General features: G+C 48.0%; 1 protein-coding gene across 7 annotated transcripts in view; it reads left to right on the forward strand.

Annotated features, from left to right (window-relative positions):
- Nucleotides 1–21542, forward strand: part of Arid1b (AT-rich interaction domain 1B) — a 353377-nt gene that overhangs the window by 273714 nt on the left and 58121 nt on the right. For all 7 annotated transcript variants that reach the window (XM_051164663.1, XM_051164660.1, XM_051164658.1 and 4 more), the window contains one exon: nt 12675–12854. In XM_051164663.1, the coding sequence (XP_051020620.1) occupies nt 12675–12854 (180 nt within the window). The remainder of the gene's footprint in view (nt 1–12674; nt 12855–21542) is intronic.

A 21542-nucleotide genomic window follows, 5' to 3' on the forward strand; every position in this document is an offset into this window, starting at 1 on the left:
CCTTTTGCTTGGCCCTTGTGTTCTTCCTATATCAATAAATAGCACGCCCCATTCAAGAGAGGTTCACAACCATCAGAGGCTTTGGTATCTGAGGCCATTATGGTGCCCACACCTCCTGAAGGATGGTTTCTAACCTGTGCAGTGTCCACTCGTCCCTCACACAGGTAGCTCTGTCGAAGGGCATTGGTCATGCAGACCTTTCCCCACATTGTACTTAGATGAAGGTGACCAAGACTCACTCCAGCTTTATATTTTCTTGCTATAGAAGGAAGGTAGTTGTACCTACACACAGATGTAACAAATGTAGGCTACAAAAAGGAGAGAAATGCGTTGATTTTGACTGGCCTCTTCGTTCTTTTCTGTGACAGTGGTTCTTGCCCGAGGGTCAAATGACCCTTCACAGGGGTTGCATATCAGAAATCCTGCATAGCAGATATTTACATTGCAATTAATGACAGTAGCAAATTACAGCTATAAAGTAACAATGAAAATAAACTTATGGTTGGGGTTCACCACAACATGAGGGACTGTGTAAAGGGTCGCAGCATTAGGAAGGTTGAGAAACAATGGTCTATGGTGGTCTCTCTACAATTTCACCTATTTTCCCACATAAACCTCCATCTGATACTTCTCTGCTGAAACTTTTAACAGCTCAATTTAAAAAAAAATAAATAAAAAGGTCAAATCTTGAGTTTGATATTCTGTATTAGCATGTATTTGTCAGCTCTGGTCAACGTGAGTAAGACCTGATGTAAGTAATTTGACAGGTAAAAAGATTTAGTGGGCTTGGGGTTTCGGGGTTGATGTCCAAGATCAGCTGGCTGCACATCATGGCAGAGATGGCGCAATGGAGCAGAGATCCTCACCTCCGGACATAGCTAGATGGAACAAGGTCAGGGCAAGACAGGCTCCAGTGAGGGACTTCCCCCAGCCAAGCCTCACCTCCTTCCTACCTCCCAACACTCCCATCTAACTAGGAACCTGCCGGTGGATGAGGCATTAACTCAGACTGGATGTACCACCGAGGAGCCAAGACCTCAGCACAGGAGGGTTCTGTGGAGCATGGCACACATAAACTGCAGCGTAACACATTTGTTACTGGTTCTTGTTTTAAACCAGATCTTTCCATAGAACTCCCGCAACAGTGCAGGATTGCAGTCATCTCGACAGACAGCAGAGAGTATAAGAAAACGGTAGCTTAGGACTCAGGCTGATTGCAGGCCCACTTCTTTATTTTTAGTATGTACCTCTTATGCTTTCTAAGGAGCAATTTGGAAAGGCTTATTAATGGATGGCTTGTCTCTCAGGAGGGCTGGGGCCGAATGTAGGATAGTCATCTGACTGGATAAACACATATAAGTACTGGCATCAAAGTGATCACATTTTTAACCCCTAAAACACGTTAAGCCTAATGAAACTGAGAAATGCCCTTCTGCTTTATTGGATTAGCAATTAGGTAAAAACGTTGAAGGAAGCCTTATTTATTTGGACAGATGTAGAGAGGTCAGAATTAATTTTTTTTTGCAAGCCTTTTAATTGAATTCCCTTTTAATTTTCACAGTGGTATCTAGTTAAATATTCATATTGGTGCTGGTGGCTTTCTGAAGGACTGCACTGGAACTGGATTCACACAACCAGCACGGCTTATTTAACCCTTTTCATCTAGTGTGCCAGCAGGGACCTCCCGAGCGTAGTCCCACAGTATCTGAATAATTAGAAGGTAGTAATGAGGATTTAATTAGTCCTTGAGATAGGTTGGAACAGAACCCCTAAGAACTGTCCCTCTCGGACACGGATTGCGGCAGAATTGATGGTGCTGCTGGCTGTGATGTGCTGGAAAATGAATTCTGTGGCTTGAGGCAGTCCTTTGGCACCATTGTGTGAGCATCAGATCAACACGGGAGGCATCCTGGGTGAAGTCTTCCCAAACTGTTGAACAGCAGTCCCGACCTTCACTTTCTCTCTGCGCCGACCTACATAAAGATCTTGTTTTCTTCTCCATGTTCAGAAAGAGGCGTTGCCATAGCAGCATGAGGGCTAACCATCCCTAACCGAGGACGCTCCTACTGTAACAGATTCCAAGATCAACTGAGTTGGATCAGTCCAACCAAGAGAAGAGTAACAAAGTGTTGCGTTTTCATAAATTTCAAGTATTTTGTGTGGCCAAACATCGTAGAGTCTTTGGTCATTGTTTGTCAACAGGATCACACAAAAAAGAAACTTTTCCCTAGAATCCGATCTTTGCTAGTTTTATAAATAAAAGTAGTCTGGTACCCAGAAAAGTGTGTGACCACAAGTGGCACAGTGGGTGTGGTGTGCATTGAGAGGCTTCTGCGGACTGCTGCAGACAGAGCCCCAGGCTGTGCCTGCCTGTTAGTGCGTAGGTGTGTGCTGTTGCTTTATGGATCTCTTCTATTTATACTTTATGTGTATTGGTGCATTGCTTGCGTGTAAATCTGTGCCACTCAAACCCTGTCTGAGAAATTCTCTGTACACTGGTTCTGGGAGCTGCCAAGATCATCTTCCTGGCTCTCTCACTAATATCCACCCACCAGATCACTGACCCATTTTTAGCTTCAGAGTCCGTGTTTGCCAGGGGTGAGGTGAATGAAGAGGCCCCTGCATGGTGGGTCCCCTTCTCCCGTAGATTGAGTGCCACCAGCAGCAGCTGGCAGCCCTCTAGGGCACCCACAGCTGGGCAGCGTTGGAGTGTTCATAAGCTAGAGCTTCACTGGGGGCCAGACTGTGGCCCTCGCCACTTCAGAGTCCAGTGCTTTGTATTCCATGTGCAGGGTCTCCTTTCCACCCTCAGATGCGTGAGGACCAGAAGACCTGGGTTTAGTGGCAATCTTTACGTTTAATCATTTTATGACCATGGACCTTCAGTGAGATCTCTGCTTCCCCATACATAAAACGAAGGTGAGACGTCCTTTGGACACACTGCTCATAGGGAAGACCCTCACGTGGCAAGTGTGAAGCTTTGGTTATTACTAAGGTGGACGTTGTGCAGTCGCTCAGGTGAGGTGGGTGAGCCCCACAGAGATCGCTGTCTGTGTCTTTTGGATGTGATCAGGAGCGTTTGGGATGCTTCTTCAGCACAGCAACACGCTCACCCTCATAGCTCTCCACTCTGAAGACAACTTTTGCAGTAGACATTTGCAGAGAGAAAGGCTGAGCACTCTGTCCCCCGTCTACCATCTGGGCAATCAGTCTGACCCTCCCCTGCCTCTAATTTACCCAGTGATAGATGATGCAAGTTTGGATGTAAGTCAGCAGCCTGGAGGGAGTGGGGCGGGCAGGGGCGGCCTAGAGGCTGCTGTGAGGCCCGTGTGTGGAGCTCCACAGGAGCAGGGGAACCAGTGAGAGCTATTCTGCCAGTTAACCTAATGGCACAGCTGGCACAATGCAGGGGGCCGGGTTAAAGCCGGGAATGGGTCATTAGTTTCAGTCTTCCTTGGAGCAGTTCATGTTGTGAAGAGAAACAGGCAGGCAGATAAACACTGAAGATATTAAAATGTAACAAGAATGTTCCCTCTATCTATTTCTCTGTCCAGATGGGAATGTGACACCTATTTGTGAAGAGAAATGGCCTTGTCTGCCTTTCTAGTTGAGGCGCTATTGCTGAGATGGTGCCGCATGTGACCACTATGTCACCCATGTGATGTAACATCTTCCATTGAACAAGCTTGCAGAAACAAGGCAGCATGAAAATAGATTGTCCCTGTACAAAGGAAAGCCATGCTTTGGTGTTGATGGCTTTGGAGCCTGGTGTGTCTCCCTCCTGTAGCTCTCAGCAGCTGACGCCTCAGCCTTTGGTGAAACAACTGAAGGTCGGGGTGACTGGAGCAGAGCTCTGCCATGTGAGCCTGGGGCTCTGTGCAGTTCGCCTCCTGTACAGAGGCACCATGATGTGGGCGTGGCGGTCATAGTTGACTCCCTTTCTCCAACAACCTTTGTAGAATTTGTTGTCCCGTGAATAGGAGGATTAACAATTGGAGGCCAAGACCCTGATTAAAATTCCTTCCAGTTTAACTTTGGGAATTCCCTGTCTTCACCTTCGTTATCCTTTTGGCTTCTAGTTTTCAAAGGCTTTTAGGACCAGAGAGAGATTTCCAGTGCATGGTTCTCTTACTCAGTCTGTCACTGGCAAGTGGAGTTCTGAGAGCCTGGCGCTGCCAGTGTGGACTCGGAGCTGCCTGTCTCTTTCCCATTGTCACCGCCACCCCTCACAGAGATGCCTCACGGCCTCAGTTTACCCTTACATTCTACTTTTGACAGTTTGTGGACCCTTCAGAGGTCCGTGGTGTCCCTGTCTGGGGAAGAGTCTTCCGCATTTCCTCCTGCAATGCTCAAGCGTGTGTGGTATTTGGAAAAGGATTGCAATGGCTGCACAACCCACGTGCTTTAAACATGGTTTAGTTCACTAAGGCTTGCTCTTCTTTTAAGTTGTCCTTTCACAAATTCAAGGATCCCATTTTCTTAAGCTGAGGGGGGAAATGTCCAGTAAACAAATAAGCTAACACTTATTTAACACGGGGAAGGCTTTGGTCTTCACACCTACAGAAAACACTAGTGGATTGCTAATCATTATGCCAGTGCTATCAGGCCTCTGGAGCTGCTGGTGGAGTGGCCTGACACTGGCACGCTTAGATTGTCTGACCCACGTATTGTAGCCCGCCAGTTATTTCTAGCACCAGCCCTTTGAAAGGGTCTCTGCTGTTTTCTGGATCATGAAGTAAATAAGGCAGCACACCCTGAGCTCTGCTGACAGTGGAAGGGAACTCACAGACAGACAGCCCTAGGGCCACATGCAGCCTAGGTAGGGGCTCAGATCCAGGCTAGACGCGTTTGGGGATGGCATCCCATCTGGGCCCGTAGGCACTTCCAGGGACTTAGCGTGCTTCATCTTCACTGTGGGTAGTTAGTAAGGGAGCCTGGTAGAGGCGAGTTTGCAAATGTGAAGTCTCTGGCAGCAGGCAAATGGTGGGCTGGCTATATATAAGTACCTGAACAGCTCTCTCTCACTGAGCCTCTTGTGTGTGCATGTGTCAGCTCTACATTTTTATTTCCTCGTGTAAGTGAGGCACGGTTGTCAGGAATGGCAGCAGGCTCACTCCTAAGTGGTAACTCCACATGCTGGCCTGTGTCTTCTGACCAGAGCTCTTGTCTTTGTAACAGCAGCCCAGTGGAGATGGGCAGAGAGACACATGTGGTCGATACTTAGGTGTCAGGAATAGCCCTGCTTCCTGCCCTGTCGAGCACTCAGTCTCCCTGTCCTGGCAGTTGCTTCTTCTCCTTTCAGCCTTTTTGAGTAAGTTGTCTGTCTTCCCTCAGAAAGGATTCTCTGAACACAAGACAAGAAACGGACAACCCTGTTCATCTTCCTGCTTCTACACAGGCTGTGAGTGGAGCTGTCCCATTACTCACTGCAGCCCCACACCCGACACTGCCTGAACAGATACGGAAAGAAGGTTTACGTTTCAGGTGGTCACAGTCTGTGGGACAAGCCAGTTATGGAGCAAACCGCCGTGTCAGCATGCTGGGGGCTGCTGGCCAAGCATGTGAAGCACGTAGGTCCTGCAGGGCCAAGCATGGTGGCAAGTGGGAGTCCGGGAAGGTGAAGTGCTCAGTGCAGAACACTAAGCGGAGTTTTGTTCATCTCACTGGGCCTCCTCTGGCGGTTCCTCTTCCCATCTGACTGCAGGTTTCACATAATTGTGATAACACTTTTTTTGTAAGACGGAAGGTACATGAATAAATAAGCCATATGCACATACCCCAAGTACACATCAGCGCTGGAATAAGTGTCTCCTATAAGCTGTGTGCTACATATTAAAACCTGTAAGTAGCAAAGGAACCTTTGCACACCACTGTCCTGGGATTGTTTTCAAACTCCAATGAGCTAATAAAGAGGCCGTCTCCACAGAAAGGGTGCCCCGTATATGGCAGAGGTCGTTACATGGGAACAGCACCCTGCCTACAACATGAGACCTGGTCTCGAATGCTTTGTCAAGTGACCAGACAGCCCCTGCGTGATGAAAGCAAGGAGTGCTATGGGAGCAGGGCACGGGTGGAAAGGTGTGCGCTGGCCTCACAAGCCTGGGCTTGTTCTGTGGAGCAATCAAGAGTGAGTGAACAGTCTGTGAACAAACTGAAGGCACCGGCCTTTCACACAACCAACAAGTTCTCTTGTTCACAGGAAAGCCAGCAAGGGGCAGACATTGTTGTGAAGCTGAGGGTTCGAGGCGGGTGGGAAGAGGCCCCCATGGTTTCCCCTGTGGCTGTGGTCTCTTGTTGGCATTCAGGGTATGAGGAGAGACCTCCACAGCTCTGCAGCAGCTGTCCCACCCTCCCCGCACTCCTTTCTTTCCCTGTTCCGTTCTCACTGTCTGTGGTGTCTCTCCCACCAGAGAGACAGTTCCTTTGAAGTGGACACTACATAGCTCCCTTTATCTTCCTAGTACTCGGGGCCTGGCCCAGTGTCCAGCACTTAATAAGTTATCAAGTGACACTTAATAAGGTCACAATTAGCTAAGGTGGAGCTACTTGCTGTGCAAGCATAGGGACCAGAGTTCAGATCCCCAGAACTCACATAATTACCAGGTAAAGCCACATAAAAGCCTGTCTGTGCTTCCAACCTCTGATTCAGAAATAGGGAATCGCCAGCTGGGCAGTGAGATAGCCATATCAGCGATCCCTGAGATAGCCACATCGGTGAACCCCGAGATAGCCATATCAGTGAACCCCGAGATAGCTATATCAGTGAACCCCGAGATAGCCCCATCAGTGAACCCTGAGATAGCCCTATCAGCAAACCCTGAGTATAGCCATATTGGTGCACCCTGAGTCTGACTAAGAGACTTGGATCTGTGACTATGATAGGAGAAAAGTCTCAGGTCCCCACACAGACACACACCACAGATATGCACATTCACACACTGCTGCACCAAAGTACACATTAAAGGGGGGGATTACAAATGGCTTTTACAGCTTTTCACTTTTCCCTTTTAGGTTTTATTTTCTATTTAGTCAAATTTTAAAGTATGAAAGCATAAGAATCTAATCTGTTCCTTTATTTAAAATGTGTTTGGTGTTTTTTTTTTTTTTTTTTTTTTTTTTTTTTGGTGTTTTTTTTTTTTTTCCCCTCTCTCTCTAGTTGATGAAGGCTAGGGTCGGATAAGGCATACAGATAGACTTCTGTAAATTGTCGGGAACCTAGATACCAGCTTGGTGTTTTAGTTAGGAACTAACACAAGGAGTAAAGGTTCATCAGTCACTGTAAGGCAATAGTGATTACCTTGCCTAGCATCCATGGGGCTCTTCAGAAACGTACTTTTGCATGCACCTGGCTTACTTGACTCTCAGAATGATCCCCAGCCTCCTCTGTCCCCTACAGAAGCTCACGGGGCATCAAGGGGTGTGCATCTCTCCTGGCCTGCTCAGAGAAGATCAGTGCTGCTCAGATTTCTCCTACCTAAAGCGTGTGGTTTTCATGTCAGAAAGACTCCTGTCTTCATTTGCACTGTGAGAAAGCAGATGTTTGTGAGGCATGTACTAGACTCGGGCTGTGCATTTTCTAAGTGTGAAAACCCTATGCGTGTGCATGATATGTAAATTATATCTTCACATAAGTACCTACTCTACTGCTTTGTTCCAAGTTTGGATTTTTCTTGCTAGACACTGGGTTGGAACGTGTAAGTCTTGACTACTTTCAGCAACTCGGTGACTCATCCTCACTCTCAAGGCTTCCCTTGCTAGAAGGTTTGACTTCTCACTGGAGACACTTTACACCTTGTGCACGGACAGCTGCATTCTCTCAGCTGTCAGGTGCTCCTCTCTCCAACTGGGACACGCAGCCATTCTGCCACCATTCCATAATAACTTCCTAAAAGCAGAATACTGGAAAGTAGATATTAACACCAGAAACAGGCAGAAGTATTTTTATTGAAATTTTATTTCTTTTTACTTTTGAGAGGGAAATTATAATGCCATTTCCGTCAATAAAATAATAACAAAACAATTAAAGAACTGAGTCAAAAAGAGTACTTATGAAACTGTGGATATACTCAGCCCACCCCCACCCTGCAGGAGAAAAAAATGTCTGACTAGAATGATAGGGAGCTAACTAGAAGCCAAGCAGGTGGTGGTGCATACCTTTAAGCACTCAGGAGGCAGAGGCAGAAGCAGGCAGATGTCTGAGTTTGAGGCCAGCCTGATCTACAGAGTGAATTCCAGGACAGCCGGGCGGTGGGGCGGGGGAGAAGGGAGGAGAACTAAGTAGATCTGACGTGCTGGCCCACTTTCAAGCTTCAGCCTAGCAGGGTGAGATGTGCTTGAGAAAGTTTGGGTGTCTACACAGCTGACCTGGACACCAGAACTCACCCTTAAGCATGCTGCTTTGACCCAGACCACCTCCCCTGCTGGCCACTTGAGGATGGGCAAGTTACTGCCAGTGGTCTTTACTGGGAGCTGACAGTGCTAAGTCTTTTTATGATGGAGTTTTGTCACTCTCAGCACTCCTGTGAGGCAAATAAAATTGTCCCCACTTCAGAAACGAGAAGAAAATAAGCATGTATGTGTTCATGCTATATTTAGACAGAGTAGAAATACTTCTTTTTCAAGCAACTTGTATCTCACTTTTCACCAATCTTTTTACAAGATCATGTTGGTATTCCATAACTGTTTAAAAGCTGGAGGTCTTGGAACTAGGCGTATAGTTCAGTGGTCTTAGCTGCCGGTCATACAGTTGGTCCTGTGTCCTATTCCCAGCATGGCCACACAAAATCAAGTAGAAGTGTTCTTTAGTAGGGTCACTGCTGGCGCTTAACTGCAAGTCTGCATTAGACGTCATTGTGTGGCCCTAGCTGGCCTTATAACTATAAACACCACTCCCCTCCAGTCCTTTCCTCAGGATGCACATTGTGGAAAGTGTGCCACATCCTGTCACTTTGCTGTTGTGGCATTATCTCCCAGTGCTGGCATTCAAACCAAGCATCCAGCTTTCAGTTGGGAGCTCACTGCTGTTTGTGGGAGGAACACTGCTCAGAAGACAGTAACAGATACATGTGCAGACAAATGATAGGAGCAGAAAATTCTAGAACTCAAAGGAGCCTTTGAATAGTGTTCATGTTTACTCATGAGAAGAATAGCAGAAAACACAGCACAGCCGTCCACTGTAGAGGACCTCATTAGAGAGAGTGCATGGAAGCCATGGCTGCCCTGGGCAGGAGACTCTGGGAAGCAGCACATGTGGACTGCTTTCCCAGATGTGCCCTTCCCAAACCCCTTGGGTGTGTACACACCTAAGTGCCCAGGTGACACAGGTGCAGAAGGAAAAGCCAGCTTATCTTTTCCAGCCAGAAGCCGCATCTGAGTATACGGACCATCCAGGACAAAACACTGACCTGTGCTGACCCTATTGAGCTTTACAGGGGTCTTCATTTTAAGAGGAGGCAACTGAGGCCACAGAGGGATTGTGTAATGTCACCGGTTATAGGGAATGTGCACTGCAGTATCGCCACGGCACACCTGACTCTCAAATAGATTCTGAGCTCACGACTCAACCCTGGAACCAGGCCTTCTGCCCCAAGCCCAGTACAGCCACAGGGAATTGATGGGGGCACAGGGAACACGGTGACTCCTACAGAAACTAGAAAACAAGATTGTAAGAAGCTCGGCGTGTGTGTGTGTGTGTGTGTGTGTGTGTGTGTGTGTGTGTGTGTGTGTGTGTGTGTGTGTGCGCGCGCGCCTCCATGCTAGAATGCTTCCCCATCCTACATGAGGCCATAGAAAAGAAAAGGAATTCCTTATAAGTTGAACATTTGATAAAAGGCTACAGTGAAAATTAGCTTTCCAACATGAGTGGCTACATGGGAGGTAGATGCCACACACCACAGAATGTTGTCTCTAAGTTGCAGGATTTGACGCTGTCACATTTCGTGGGATTTGGGTTTTGCACTCAGCCTCCTTTTATATAAAGCCTTTATACAAATTTTGTTCTCTATAAAATGCAAATGCTCTTTTGGATGGTTCGAGTGCAATTGCCAACTGACATGTATGTTTTTAATGATTAAGTAAATATCCAGAAATTAAGTAACTTACCAAGGTAAGAGTTTTTAGAACGTTTGTGAACAACTTGTCCCAGCAGCAGCATTAACTGTAGTGTGGTCCCTGAGCACCTGCAGTGTCACTATTGAGAGACAATTGACTACTAAAAGGGCTGCTGTGGCTGTCCTAACCAGGCAAGAGGGAAGCCAGCCCTTGCACACAATCACCACGAAACTGAAGTGCCATTTTTATTAACCAGTACTCTTGTCTGAAAACCTTGAGAATCCCCCAGTAAAACTCGGATTCTGTTTCCTATAGCATCTGAAGACACGATCATCTACACTAATTTCAGTGCTCTGATTCCTGTTTGTTTTCAGATGGGCAAAGCAAACATTTCCTATGATGACTTTTTTCCTAGAAGCTGGCAGTTAAGCCCAATTTCATGAGACTTTTCTTTATAAGTAACTTAAATAGGATAATAAGAAATATCTCTCCTTGCTTACACCTTATGGCTCTTTAGGCAGGAGCCTTATTAAGAGTTCACTTTGTTCTGAGGAAATGTGAGGGTCTGTCACCTGGCAGCACTGCTTTCTGGGCTCCCCCTGCCTCACGCAGACCTGCCTCTCCCCAGCCAGAACCTCCACTGAGCAGGAGCTCTCTCGCCCAGCACTCTTCTCGCCCAGCACTCTTCTCGCCCAGCACTCTTCTCTCGCCCAGCACTCTCACTGCCCAGACTCGTCTCCGCTGCCCTTGTCAGTGCTACTTTGAACACATACTTGGCTGTTTCCAGCATTGCATTTCTGCACAATTTACATACATGTTTTCCTGGCACATTAAAAAGGCCATTTATCACATTCCTGCAGTGTAATGATCTGCAGAGTCTCTGGTGTCCGGCCAGATATTCAGAAGGCAGTTTGGGTCAGGGGTGGCGCTGCCCATCCCAGCAGGCGGGAAGCAGAGCACACAGGCACCGACGGCCAGGGCCATCCAGCCTACCTAGAGAGACTCACACAAGGGTCCTCGTGCATTCCATGTGCTGAAATGTTGTGTGAGACAGGATCTTTGCTTGACGTGGCATAAAAATAGCTGTAGGGGCTGCAGAAATGGCTCCTAGATGCTTCCCTCTGAGCATGAAGACACAGCCAGGTAGACGTGGCAGCTGCTTCTAATCCCAGCACTCGGGAGGCGGAGGCTGGATCCCTGGGTCATGCAGCTAGCTGAACTAGCTGCGACTGCCAAGCTCTGGGTTCAGCGAGAGAGTTTGCCTCAGTAAATATGCTTGAGGGTGATGGAGGAAGACAGACATCCAGTGCCTTTCAACGTCAGCCCTTCATATGCCTGTGCAGAAGGTACACCCACACACATGTGAATATGCATACACACACCACATACAGATGTGTCATTAACAATAAAAGCACAGCACATAGAGGTTCTGAAAAGTTCGGTGAAGGCATCTGAGGGAGATGAGGTTGGGCAGTCAGGGAAAGCAGCAGCAGGACCAAGCACACGAGGGGACAGCTGCAGAGTAAGGACAGGAGACGGTGAGGCTCAGTTGAAGGGCAGTGCTTGATATCATCTTCTCGAAGGACGAGAAGGCCAGTGGCGGGACATTACAGCAAAGGGAGAGAAGCTGAGGTAAAGCGGTCAACGTGAGAGGCCACCAGCAGACCATGTCTGTAGGCCTAGGTGCAGAGGCGAGCTGCTGAGGGCCTTGTGCAAGTGAAGGGTCTGCTCCAGTGCCCTCTCATGAGTCCTGGGACTTAACTCTGCAGCTCTGTCGTAAAGAAAAGGTAAGAGGGGGAATCCTGAGTGGTTAGTCTATAGCTGGGAGTGGGCTCTGCAGAAACAGGACTGAAGACAGGAGCCATTCCAGGTGTATCTCAGGAGTCCTCAAACTCAAGACAGGCTGACGGCCGGGAGCAAGAAGGGAACTTCTGACAGAAGCTTCTAGGCCTGTGATGGCATCACACAAAGGGCAGGGAATGTGAGTGGCAGAGCAGATTAAAGGCTGGAGGTTGGAAACTCTGAGCCGGAGGGAGGTTTAGAGCACAATGGGATGGGGTCGTTGTAAGCTGGGCCTTCATAGGTCCTCAAGCTGTTGAACAGCTGTCAAAGGAGGGCAGCTGAGGGTGCAAGGCAAGAGGGTTGGGTACCATAGTTCTGTAAGCCACAGAGACAGCACATGCCCAGCCTAGCCAGTAGGAGTGCAAGTGACCCCACTCTAATTGTTGTATTTATGGGCCTCCCTACCCCACTCTAATTGTTATATCTATAGGCCTCTCCCCTCCCCCAACTCTTGCATCTATGGGCCTCCCCGCTCTCTAACGGTTGCATCTACAGGGCTTATCTACAAAGGTGTTTTCGTGCTAACTCCCTCTTCTCCCCGTTTCCCATGAATTTGGTTAGAGCAATGGACTGCTATTGTCCCAGAAATTCCGGGTTAAGACCAGGGTGCCCCATGGCACCCTCCCAGATGCTCCACCCTGGGTTTGAGATGTCTTTGGCTGTTTCTTAGGGGAATGTGGTGGTACCAAGCCATCTGCCTTTCACACAATCCCACGGGCACTTGTGTATGCAGAAATTCTAAGACACTTGCCTTTCTATGTTTCTCTTTGTTTCCCATGTAGGTTTTATGGCAGGCACACAGAGAAACCCTCAGATGTCTCAGTACGGACCTCAGCAGACAGGACCATCCATGTCACCCCACCCTTCTCCTGGGGGCCAGATGCATCCTGGAATCAGTAACTTTCAGCAGGGCAACTCAAGTGGCACTTATGGTCCACAGATGAGCCAGTATGGACCCCAAGGTAACAAAGCAACACCTTCTCCAAAACGCATCATGGTGGCTGGGAGGGATTGTCTTAATGTCATCATCAAGGCTTGAATGGTTAAACACACGTTACAATGCTGCTGTTTGCTGTAGTGGATAGTGAGGTTTGTGCAGACCCACAATGGTAGGGAGTCAAGTACAGCCCTGTCCTTAGTGGTGAGTGCTGGCTCCCATGTGAGTGATACTCCTTAAGGAGTAGACTTGACCCTCGATGTAACTCCCAAGTGCTGGTAGAGAAAGGCACAGCCACGTCCTCACACTCTCTCCAATTTAAAATTTGGCCATTGGTGTGGTCTGTCAGTTTTACAGCCCCACACACCAGTAGCCCCCTAGGACCACAAGCTTCCTGCTTAGCAGATTGTCTGTAGTCCTGAGCCTGGTCCTCCCTCAGGTGCTACAGCAGATGCACACAGTGCCCACTACCCTGACCCATCCTCACAGAACACAGCCTGACAGGGATGCAGGTCTGAGGCAGGAAGTGAGGGAGTGGGAGAAAAACGCAGAGCCGAAATCATGCACACTGTTCCCACATGTGCTTGGAAATGCCAGGTCCATTCAGAGCCCTCTAGTCAGGACTTTAAAACACATGGGCGTATTTTGAAATCACTTTTGGTAGTGAGACATTACAGTGTCATACCTGCATTAAATTGTATGTACTGAAATCAGACGTTAGTGGATTGTTCGGGAAACAGTTATCATCTGCTACAGTTGCTGGAAGTCCTGTATCTGAGAAGCCAGGGGCAGTTTGACTTAAGACACGTGTCTAGTTGCTTTGACCTGCAGCCAGAGCCGGACCTGCCCACAGGAGCCTGGGTCTTGGTGAGATCTATGTCTGTATAGTAAACAAGCCTAGGGTCCCAAAGACCAGCCAGCCAGCCCTTGAGGATTTCTGAGAATCAGCAAGTGTCCCTAGAGGCCCTGGAGGCCCTGGAAGCCCTGGTCTTTTCAGTAGCTAGCCCTTCTTTATTTAAAAGCAGTGAGTCACTAGTGTCGTGCTTTGAAGCTCCACAAGGACATTAGGTGCTCTCGGAGCTCTCGCTGTGGTGAGTTCTTTGTCTTAAACTGCTCTATTGTGCCCACTTTTCAGCTGCGTCTGTTGCTAGAAGTTTTGGGGTACCCCAGTAGCCCTTTCCAAATGGTCCCTTCCTGTTTTGCTCATGTACATTTGGACACGATGGACTGAGCCTTAGGGTTTGGCATGACAGAATTCATAGCATGGCATGACGTCTTCCATGCTAGTACAGCAAGCCTAGGAGTGATGAGCAGCAGTTTGTAGCTGAGCTGAGGCGGACCCCGAGTTCATCCCTTGTGGGAACCCACATGCCTCCCCCCTTAGCAGGCTGGAGTGGGTGCTTCTCAACCAAAGCCGAGCTCCTTAGCTATCATGGAAAGACACTTGGACAAGTATAGAAAGTGTGGACCTTTCCTGAGAATGGCCTGTTCTCAGAACTGGGGCTACTAAAGGTCTCATCAGCCTTGACGTCAAATCATGTGGGCTTCGTGTGGGCTTCATGCAGGCATCACACATGAGCTCAGTGCTTAGATCTGTGTGAATAAGCTGCATGCTCCGTTCTAGGAGTTGAGATCAGAGAAGGCCAGTGCTGAGGAATAGATTTCTTTTTTTAGTAAATCCCTTAGTTTCTCCGAATCATTGTATTGGACTCTCCTTCAGTTAAGAGCCCTGAGCCAAGCAAATCCTCATACAAACTGCTGTGTGTATTGGAGATCAAGAGCACTTCCTGTGACATCCATCTCCCCCCAGAGTGACATTGTTTATGTCAGCCTGCAAGAAAGACTTCCACAGCACAGCCATTGGATCCCTGCAGAGCAGCAGGGTCTGTCGTCAGGAAGGCACTGGGTGGGTTTGTTAGTACAAGCTGACAGAAGGAACAGTCTGAAGCCAAGATGGTGTTCCCACACCTGGCACACCCTATATAAGGGACTCTGCCCAGCCCCTCCGTCTCAGGCCCTCTGACCTTGCCTTCTTCACCACCATCCACCCCAACCCATGGCCCCTCTTAGAGTCCCACACTGGCACTAGTGAGCTTAAAATCAATGTCCAGGCTCTGCCCATGTTCAAATCCCAGGGCCCTGTTTGTCTGAGCAAGTACTAAAGGGTAGGAAATGGCACAGCTGTACGGACTGGCATGTTCCAAGTCAGAGCAGACCCTGCCTGTGTGTTCCTCTTGGAATCTCTGTTACGCAGAAACCGCCCCCCCTCAATGAGAGATTTCCCCCCTTCTTCCTCATAAGTATGTAACTACTGGTAAGATAGCTGGCTAGTGTCTCTTGTTAAAAGTTGTAGTAAGAAAGACAAGCCATCCGTCTCCTCTCTCCGTCCGTAACATGACTCCTGGGATTGATTTATTTTAAAACATTTCGGGGGATGACGTTGTATATACAGCTTCTTTGGATAATCACATTTTATTATCAGATATAGCATCTACAAAATGTGATTAGCCAAGGAAGCCGGGGCCAGATGTGGTGGCTCACGCCGAAGGCAGAGCCAGGAAGATCACCATGGTTTCAGGCCAGCCTGGGCCACATAGCAAGATACTGTCTGGAAAAAACAAGACTTTCTATACGTGCCGCTGACTGTGGGCTTGTGTTTTGAGGGCAGTTCACATTTGAGACAGGAGAGCAGACAGGTTTTCTCTGCCTCTCTAAGGGAGAGACCCAGGCTCAGCACAAGCGAGCACTTCCTCTCCGTGCAGTGATGGCCAACCTGTTCTGAGTGAGCCAGTCATCACTCTGCCAGGGAGAAAACCAAACTCTGACAGGTTGACCTGGGTACCCTCTGTTCCCTCAGGCAGGAACAGGCTTCAAACCCGTGGTGACTGACTCAGGCCACTCTGTGGCCACCAGCTGCCCCACATCCCAGGCTGCAGTCAGGCCCCTCCTCATCCACTGAGTGTCAGTGATGAAAGGAACTGCTTGCCTCCAAGAATAGCTTCTTGGAGCATGAGGAATGGAAAAGTGTCAGAAATACTAAAGGCCCTGCCAAACATGATGAGTCACAGCTGTAAGCCCAGCACCTGGGAGCCGAGGCAGGAGGATTACTGCAAGTTTAAACTCAGCCCAGGCTACAAAGTGAATCTCTGACTTAAAAAAAAAAAAACAAAAAAACAAAACAACCAATTAATTAAAATTTAAAACTCACAATGAAAAAGAAATATGAAGCAGAGTGGGAGGATAATTCTTGTGGGTACAGAAGAGAAAGGGTGTTAGAACTGCATTGTGATGCTATAAAATTGAATTATTAAGTATACAAATAAGATGAAACTAAGCTAAATGTGTAAAAGTGTTTAATTACAGCATATTTTATGAACTAGCACTTTGCTACCTCCAAGCAAGCACATGTAATAACTACCCTTGCAAAGTGTTTACAAGGAGAGAGGGCCTCGGGGACTCACTTCTGCAAATAGAAGGGAATTATGTAATTAACGTTAATTATTAATGATGAATTTGGGGGAAAGAGGGCAGAAATCAGTTTGATCTTCATAGCCTTTTACTTTGCTTGTGTCTTCCCTAGAAAAGCACCCTGCACTGACCATCTTCAAATATGTGTGTGTGTATACACACACACACACACACCACACACACACACACCACACACCACACACACACACACACACACACCAATGCCCCTAACTGCCAAAAACAAGGATCTGGCCTCACTCTGCTTGAATGAGCAGCCCGGGGCTGGTAACAGTAATTCCGAGTTTAGATTTTCCCCAGTTGCCACTCACATGCATGCATCTGAAGTCCTCACAAATCACCGCATGGCGGCTGCATGGGCTGTAGCTGGCACCGTCCAGTTTTATGCCTTCATTTTTTTACAGTGTTTATCTTATGACACAGGAGTCAGTCAGCCTAAGGAGTTCAATCTCCAGTTATTGAGGGAAAAGGATCTTCAGAAAGGTTTAAGGGACTTTCTATAAAGCAATGAGACGTCTTGGATTTTCCTTCTTTTCTCACAAATTCAGCCAAAGCAAATTTCACATGCTATTCAGTTGGAGTGTGCGTTGCTCCAGGACTGTGAATTGCATGGTAATTTTACAACTCTTTCAGTTCCAGGGACGTGAGGCGTAAATGTCAGTAGCTCTCAGGCTGTTAGCCATTTGAGAGTCCCACATGGGCACCCAGTGTCACCATGACCCAGGGCTTCTAGCTCCGTTCCTAAAAGCCCCATCTAGGTCTGAAGACAGTGTATTCTGGCTTCCCAGAGGAGGGGTGCACCTAGCCCCCCAACTCTGCTGGAGACTGGCAAAAGCCTGGTGAGCCTTCCAGAGGCTGTCGCTCCGCAGGCCTTTCCTCATGCCCCTCCCTTCAGTTCCCCTTGAAACAGCTGGCCATGTGCCTAGGAGACTAACCTTTGACACGCTGGGCAAAAGGATTCATCCTATATTCTAAGCATTTTGTTTCCAATTGAAGGAATTCCTAATCCTCAGTCGTGCTAATACTGAGGAGAAAACTGAATTAGATGGTTGTATTGCCAGCGTGGTTACTGTAACGGAGTCGCATTTGGATGCTCAGATTTAGCCTGCATATTATAGAACTTAAGCATGACTGTTTCCTAGACTTCTCGTTCTCATGATTTGGTCAAATTCTGTAAACTGGGAATTTACAGTGCAGAGTAACGTAAAATGAGAGCTACATAAAGCAGCTCTGTGCGGCCTCCTACGACACTCCTGGTCTCCTCCGTAAGGAAGGCCAGCAGTGTGGCCTCCACCTCACAGGGCACCAACCATGCTCCCAGTAACCTTTCAGGAGGACTCAGGGGCTGCAGCCAGTGGAGCAGCTCAAGGCTGTCCCTCGCCTGCCTTCAGCAGGCACCTCCCCCTCCATGCCCTGGTCCTTGTGCCTGGTACAGCGCACCTGGACACATGAAAGGCATGAAGCTCCTGCATGTATGACACACGGTGTCTTACTCTCAGGACCCTTGTTTCCTATTACAGAAGATGCCACTTTATACAAGGTTGGCTATAGCTCAGAGGAGTAGTCTTTACACACTCACCTATGTCACTGCCTACTCTTTTGTCACCTCTGAGAAATTCACTTGGGTCTGTACATCAGATAGTGACATAATGCAGTGCCACGCTGACTACGAACCGGTTCAGAACTTACAGTAGAAAAGATTTTTGTCTTCTTCACACACTCACTGTTCTTTGTCAGGCATCCAGTAGTCAGTGCTATTAGACATGTTTGTCACCGCGCAGCTACACGTTGAAGGGTGACCTACCATTCCATTACTCCTTGACCATAGGTGAAGCAACAAGCAGCTTTCCGAAGGCCATGTGTAGGCCAGATGCACCCTGGCACCTGGTTGCTCCCTGGTGTTCCAGGGTCTGCAACAGATGTCAGTCAGCCCTGAAGTTCCTGGAGAAAAAGTTACTCACTTCCCTTTGTGTCCCTCACCACTCTGTAGAGGTCACTGTTTCACTCCCTTCCTAGGTCTCATCACCAGGGAGCGAGGCCTGCGTCCCTTCATTGGTTCACCTGGGCTCTCAGTCTCTGCTCAGTGCTGGATGCCCAGCAGCTGGCACAGGGCCGAGCATTTAAGAGTCTCCAAAGAACAAGTGTTTGAATTTGAATCACTGTTGCTAAGGAGAGGAATCTAGCACAGGCGTGCCTGTGTGTGTGTGTGTGTGTGTGTGTGTGTGTGTGTGTGTGTGTGTGTGTGTGTGTGTGTGTATAGACTCTTCAGTGCCTAAGAGATATGTTGCATGCTGTGTATAGTCTATGGGAAGTGAAACCAAGGCCAATACTTTGCCATTTCTATATTTTATGTATTGAGCTTGCATTACTTTATAATTAGGATTGGGGGGGCTGTTTTTTATTTTTATTTTTTAAGAACTGTTATTAACACACGCAGAGGAGAAAAAAACCTTCCTAGAGTTGAAAGTGAGACTGTAGTAGCAGCCATAGTGCAGAATGAGCATAAATGTTATAATCTAGAGAAGTTTTAAATGCATGTTGACTGGGGAAGCAAGGCGCCATGTATACCAGTGCAAAGCACAAGACGCCGTCTATACCAGTGCAAAGCACAAGACGCCGTGTATACCAGTGCAAAGCACAAGACGCCGTGTATACCAGTGCAAAGCACAAGACGCCGTGTATACCAGTGCAAAGCACAAGACGCCGTCTATACCAGTGCAAAGCACAAGACGCCATGTATACCAGTGCAAAGCACAAGACGCCGTGTATACCAGTGCAAAGCACAAGACGCCGTCTATACCAGTGCAAAGCACAAGACGCCGTGTATACCAGTGCAAAGCACAAGATGCCGTGTATACCAGTGCAAAGCACAAGACGCCGTGTATACCAGTGCAAAGCACAAGACGCCGTCTATACCAGTGCAAAGCACAAGACGCCATGTATACCAGTGCAAAGCACAAGATGCCGTGTATACCAGTGCAAAGCACAAGACGCCGTCTATACCAGTGCAAAGCACAAGACGCCATGTATACCAGTGCAAAGCACAAGACGCCGTGTATACCAGTGCAAAGCACAAGACGCCGTCTATACCAGTGCAAAGCACAAGACACCATGTATACCAGTGCAAAGCACAAGACGCCGTGTATACCAGTGCAAAGCACAAGACGCCATGTATACCAGTGCAAAGCACAAGACGCCGTCTATACCAGTGCAAAGCACAAGACGCCGTCTATACCAGTGCAAAGCACAAGACGCCATGTATACCAGTGCAAAGCACAAGATGCCGTGTATACCAGTGCAAAGCACAAGACGCCGTCTATACCAGTGCAAAGCACAAGACGCCATGTATACCAGTGCAAAGCACAAGACGCCGTGTATACCAGTGCAAAGCACAAGACGCCGTCTATACCAGTGCAAAGCACAAGACACCATGTATACCAGTGCAAAGCACAAGACGCCGTGTATACCAGTGCAAAGCACAAGACACCGTGTATACCAGTGCAAAGCACAAGACGCCGTCTATACCAGTGCAAAGCACGAGACACCATGTATACCAGTGCAAAGCACAAGATGCCGTGTATACCAGTGCAAAGCACAAGACGCCGTCTATACCAGTGCAAAGCACAAGACGCCATGTATACCAGTGCAGAGCGCGAGACGCCGTGCACACCAGTGCAGAGCGCGAGATGCCGTGTATACCAGTGCAAAGCGCAAGACGCCATGTATACCAGTGCAGAGCGCGAGACGCCGTGCACACCAGTGCAGAGCACGGGACACCGTGTATACCAGTGCAAAGCGCAAGACGCCATGTATACCAGTGCAGAGCACGAGACGCCGTGTATACCAGTGCAAAGCACGAGACGCCGTGCACACCAGTGCAGAGCACGAGCTGTTGTTCCCTCAAATAGAAGGATGTCGTAAGACCAGCTGACTGGGCCCTCAGCTTTGAACCTCCGTTTCTTGTCTCCTTAACTACTTGGTCTGTGACCCAGAGAATTGAATGGTGGATCCCAGAAGAAACAGGCATTTTGTGGATTTTTAAAAAATGTATCTTTCTGTTGTTGTTATAAACACAGAAAGGCTTTTACCAACAAAACACAAAAGAAAAATACTTAGTTATCTCATAAGCCAAATGAGAATTAAAGCCACGGTGAACTGTGTCCCCAGCCTGTTAGAATGGCCAGGACTTTTGAACAATTGACAGTGTCAAGTTCTGGCTGCTGTCAGTAACTGTCATGCAATGCCTAAGAGCATGTGGTGGCTTCCTACCAGGTTAAAATCACACTATGCAACCCAGCTTGCTATTACCTAGAATTTCCCAAGAGAAGCGGAATAAAAATATATCCTTGCAGAGCTCTGTTCACAGCTGCCCGAAGCTACTAGCCACAGCGTCCACAGTGGCCCTCTAGCCACAGGCATGAGTGATCACACTGTGGTGAGTGGGCAGTGTGCTCTTGAGTGACTGTAAAGGGAATATTTTGTCATGGTAACAGTATTCTATGTCTTAATTGTACTGGCTTATTTATATATATAAGTTATATGTCAATAAATATGGTTTTGTGTAAAGGACAGCCATTAAAATGGGGACACTGGCTGAGGTAAATGCATGTTTAGCCCTAGTTATAAACAAAAGTGTGTATGAGAGCTTGCCTACATGTATATATGCATATATGCCTGCTGCCCACAGAGGTCAGAAGAAAGGCCAGATCCTTTGGAACTAGAGTTACAGATTGGGAGTTGCTGGGAGCCGAACCCAGGTCCTCTGCAAGAGCATTAAGTTCTCTTAACTATGAAGCCACCTCTCCAGCCCATGCTTGCATCTCTTAGAGCATGTAACTGTCACACAGGCTGTGTCTACCCAAGGTACAGGTCTAAGCTCTGAAGCAGAAACACTTGGTTTACGAAGAGAAACTTGAAGTGAAGTACTGATTGACTAACACATGCCAGTGTGTTCAAGTCAGATGCAACAGTATCTGCAGCCCTCCTAAAATCATGGTGGTGACTTAAATCGAGCCTAGCTGCCACTCCCTCTATCTGGTGCTTGAATATAACTCCTGGTGGCTTGAAATCTGAATTCATTCGTGACTGATTTTCCAAAGCTGGTGTGCCAAGATGAACCCACTTGAAAACGGTGGGCTCTCGGACTTGGCTGCAGGAGTAGTCCAGCTGAGGTGGGCTGGCCCGGCATCTGCCGCCTGCATTGTGCCTAATGCTGCATCCATCTGCT

This window comes from Acomys russatus, chromosome 21, assembly GCF_903995435.1.
Source record: "Acomys russatus chromosome 21, mAcoRus1.1, whole genome shotgun sequence".
NCBI lineage: Eukaryota > Metazoa > Chordata > Mammalia > Rodentia > Muridae > Acomys > Acomys russatus.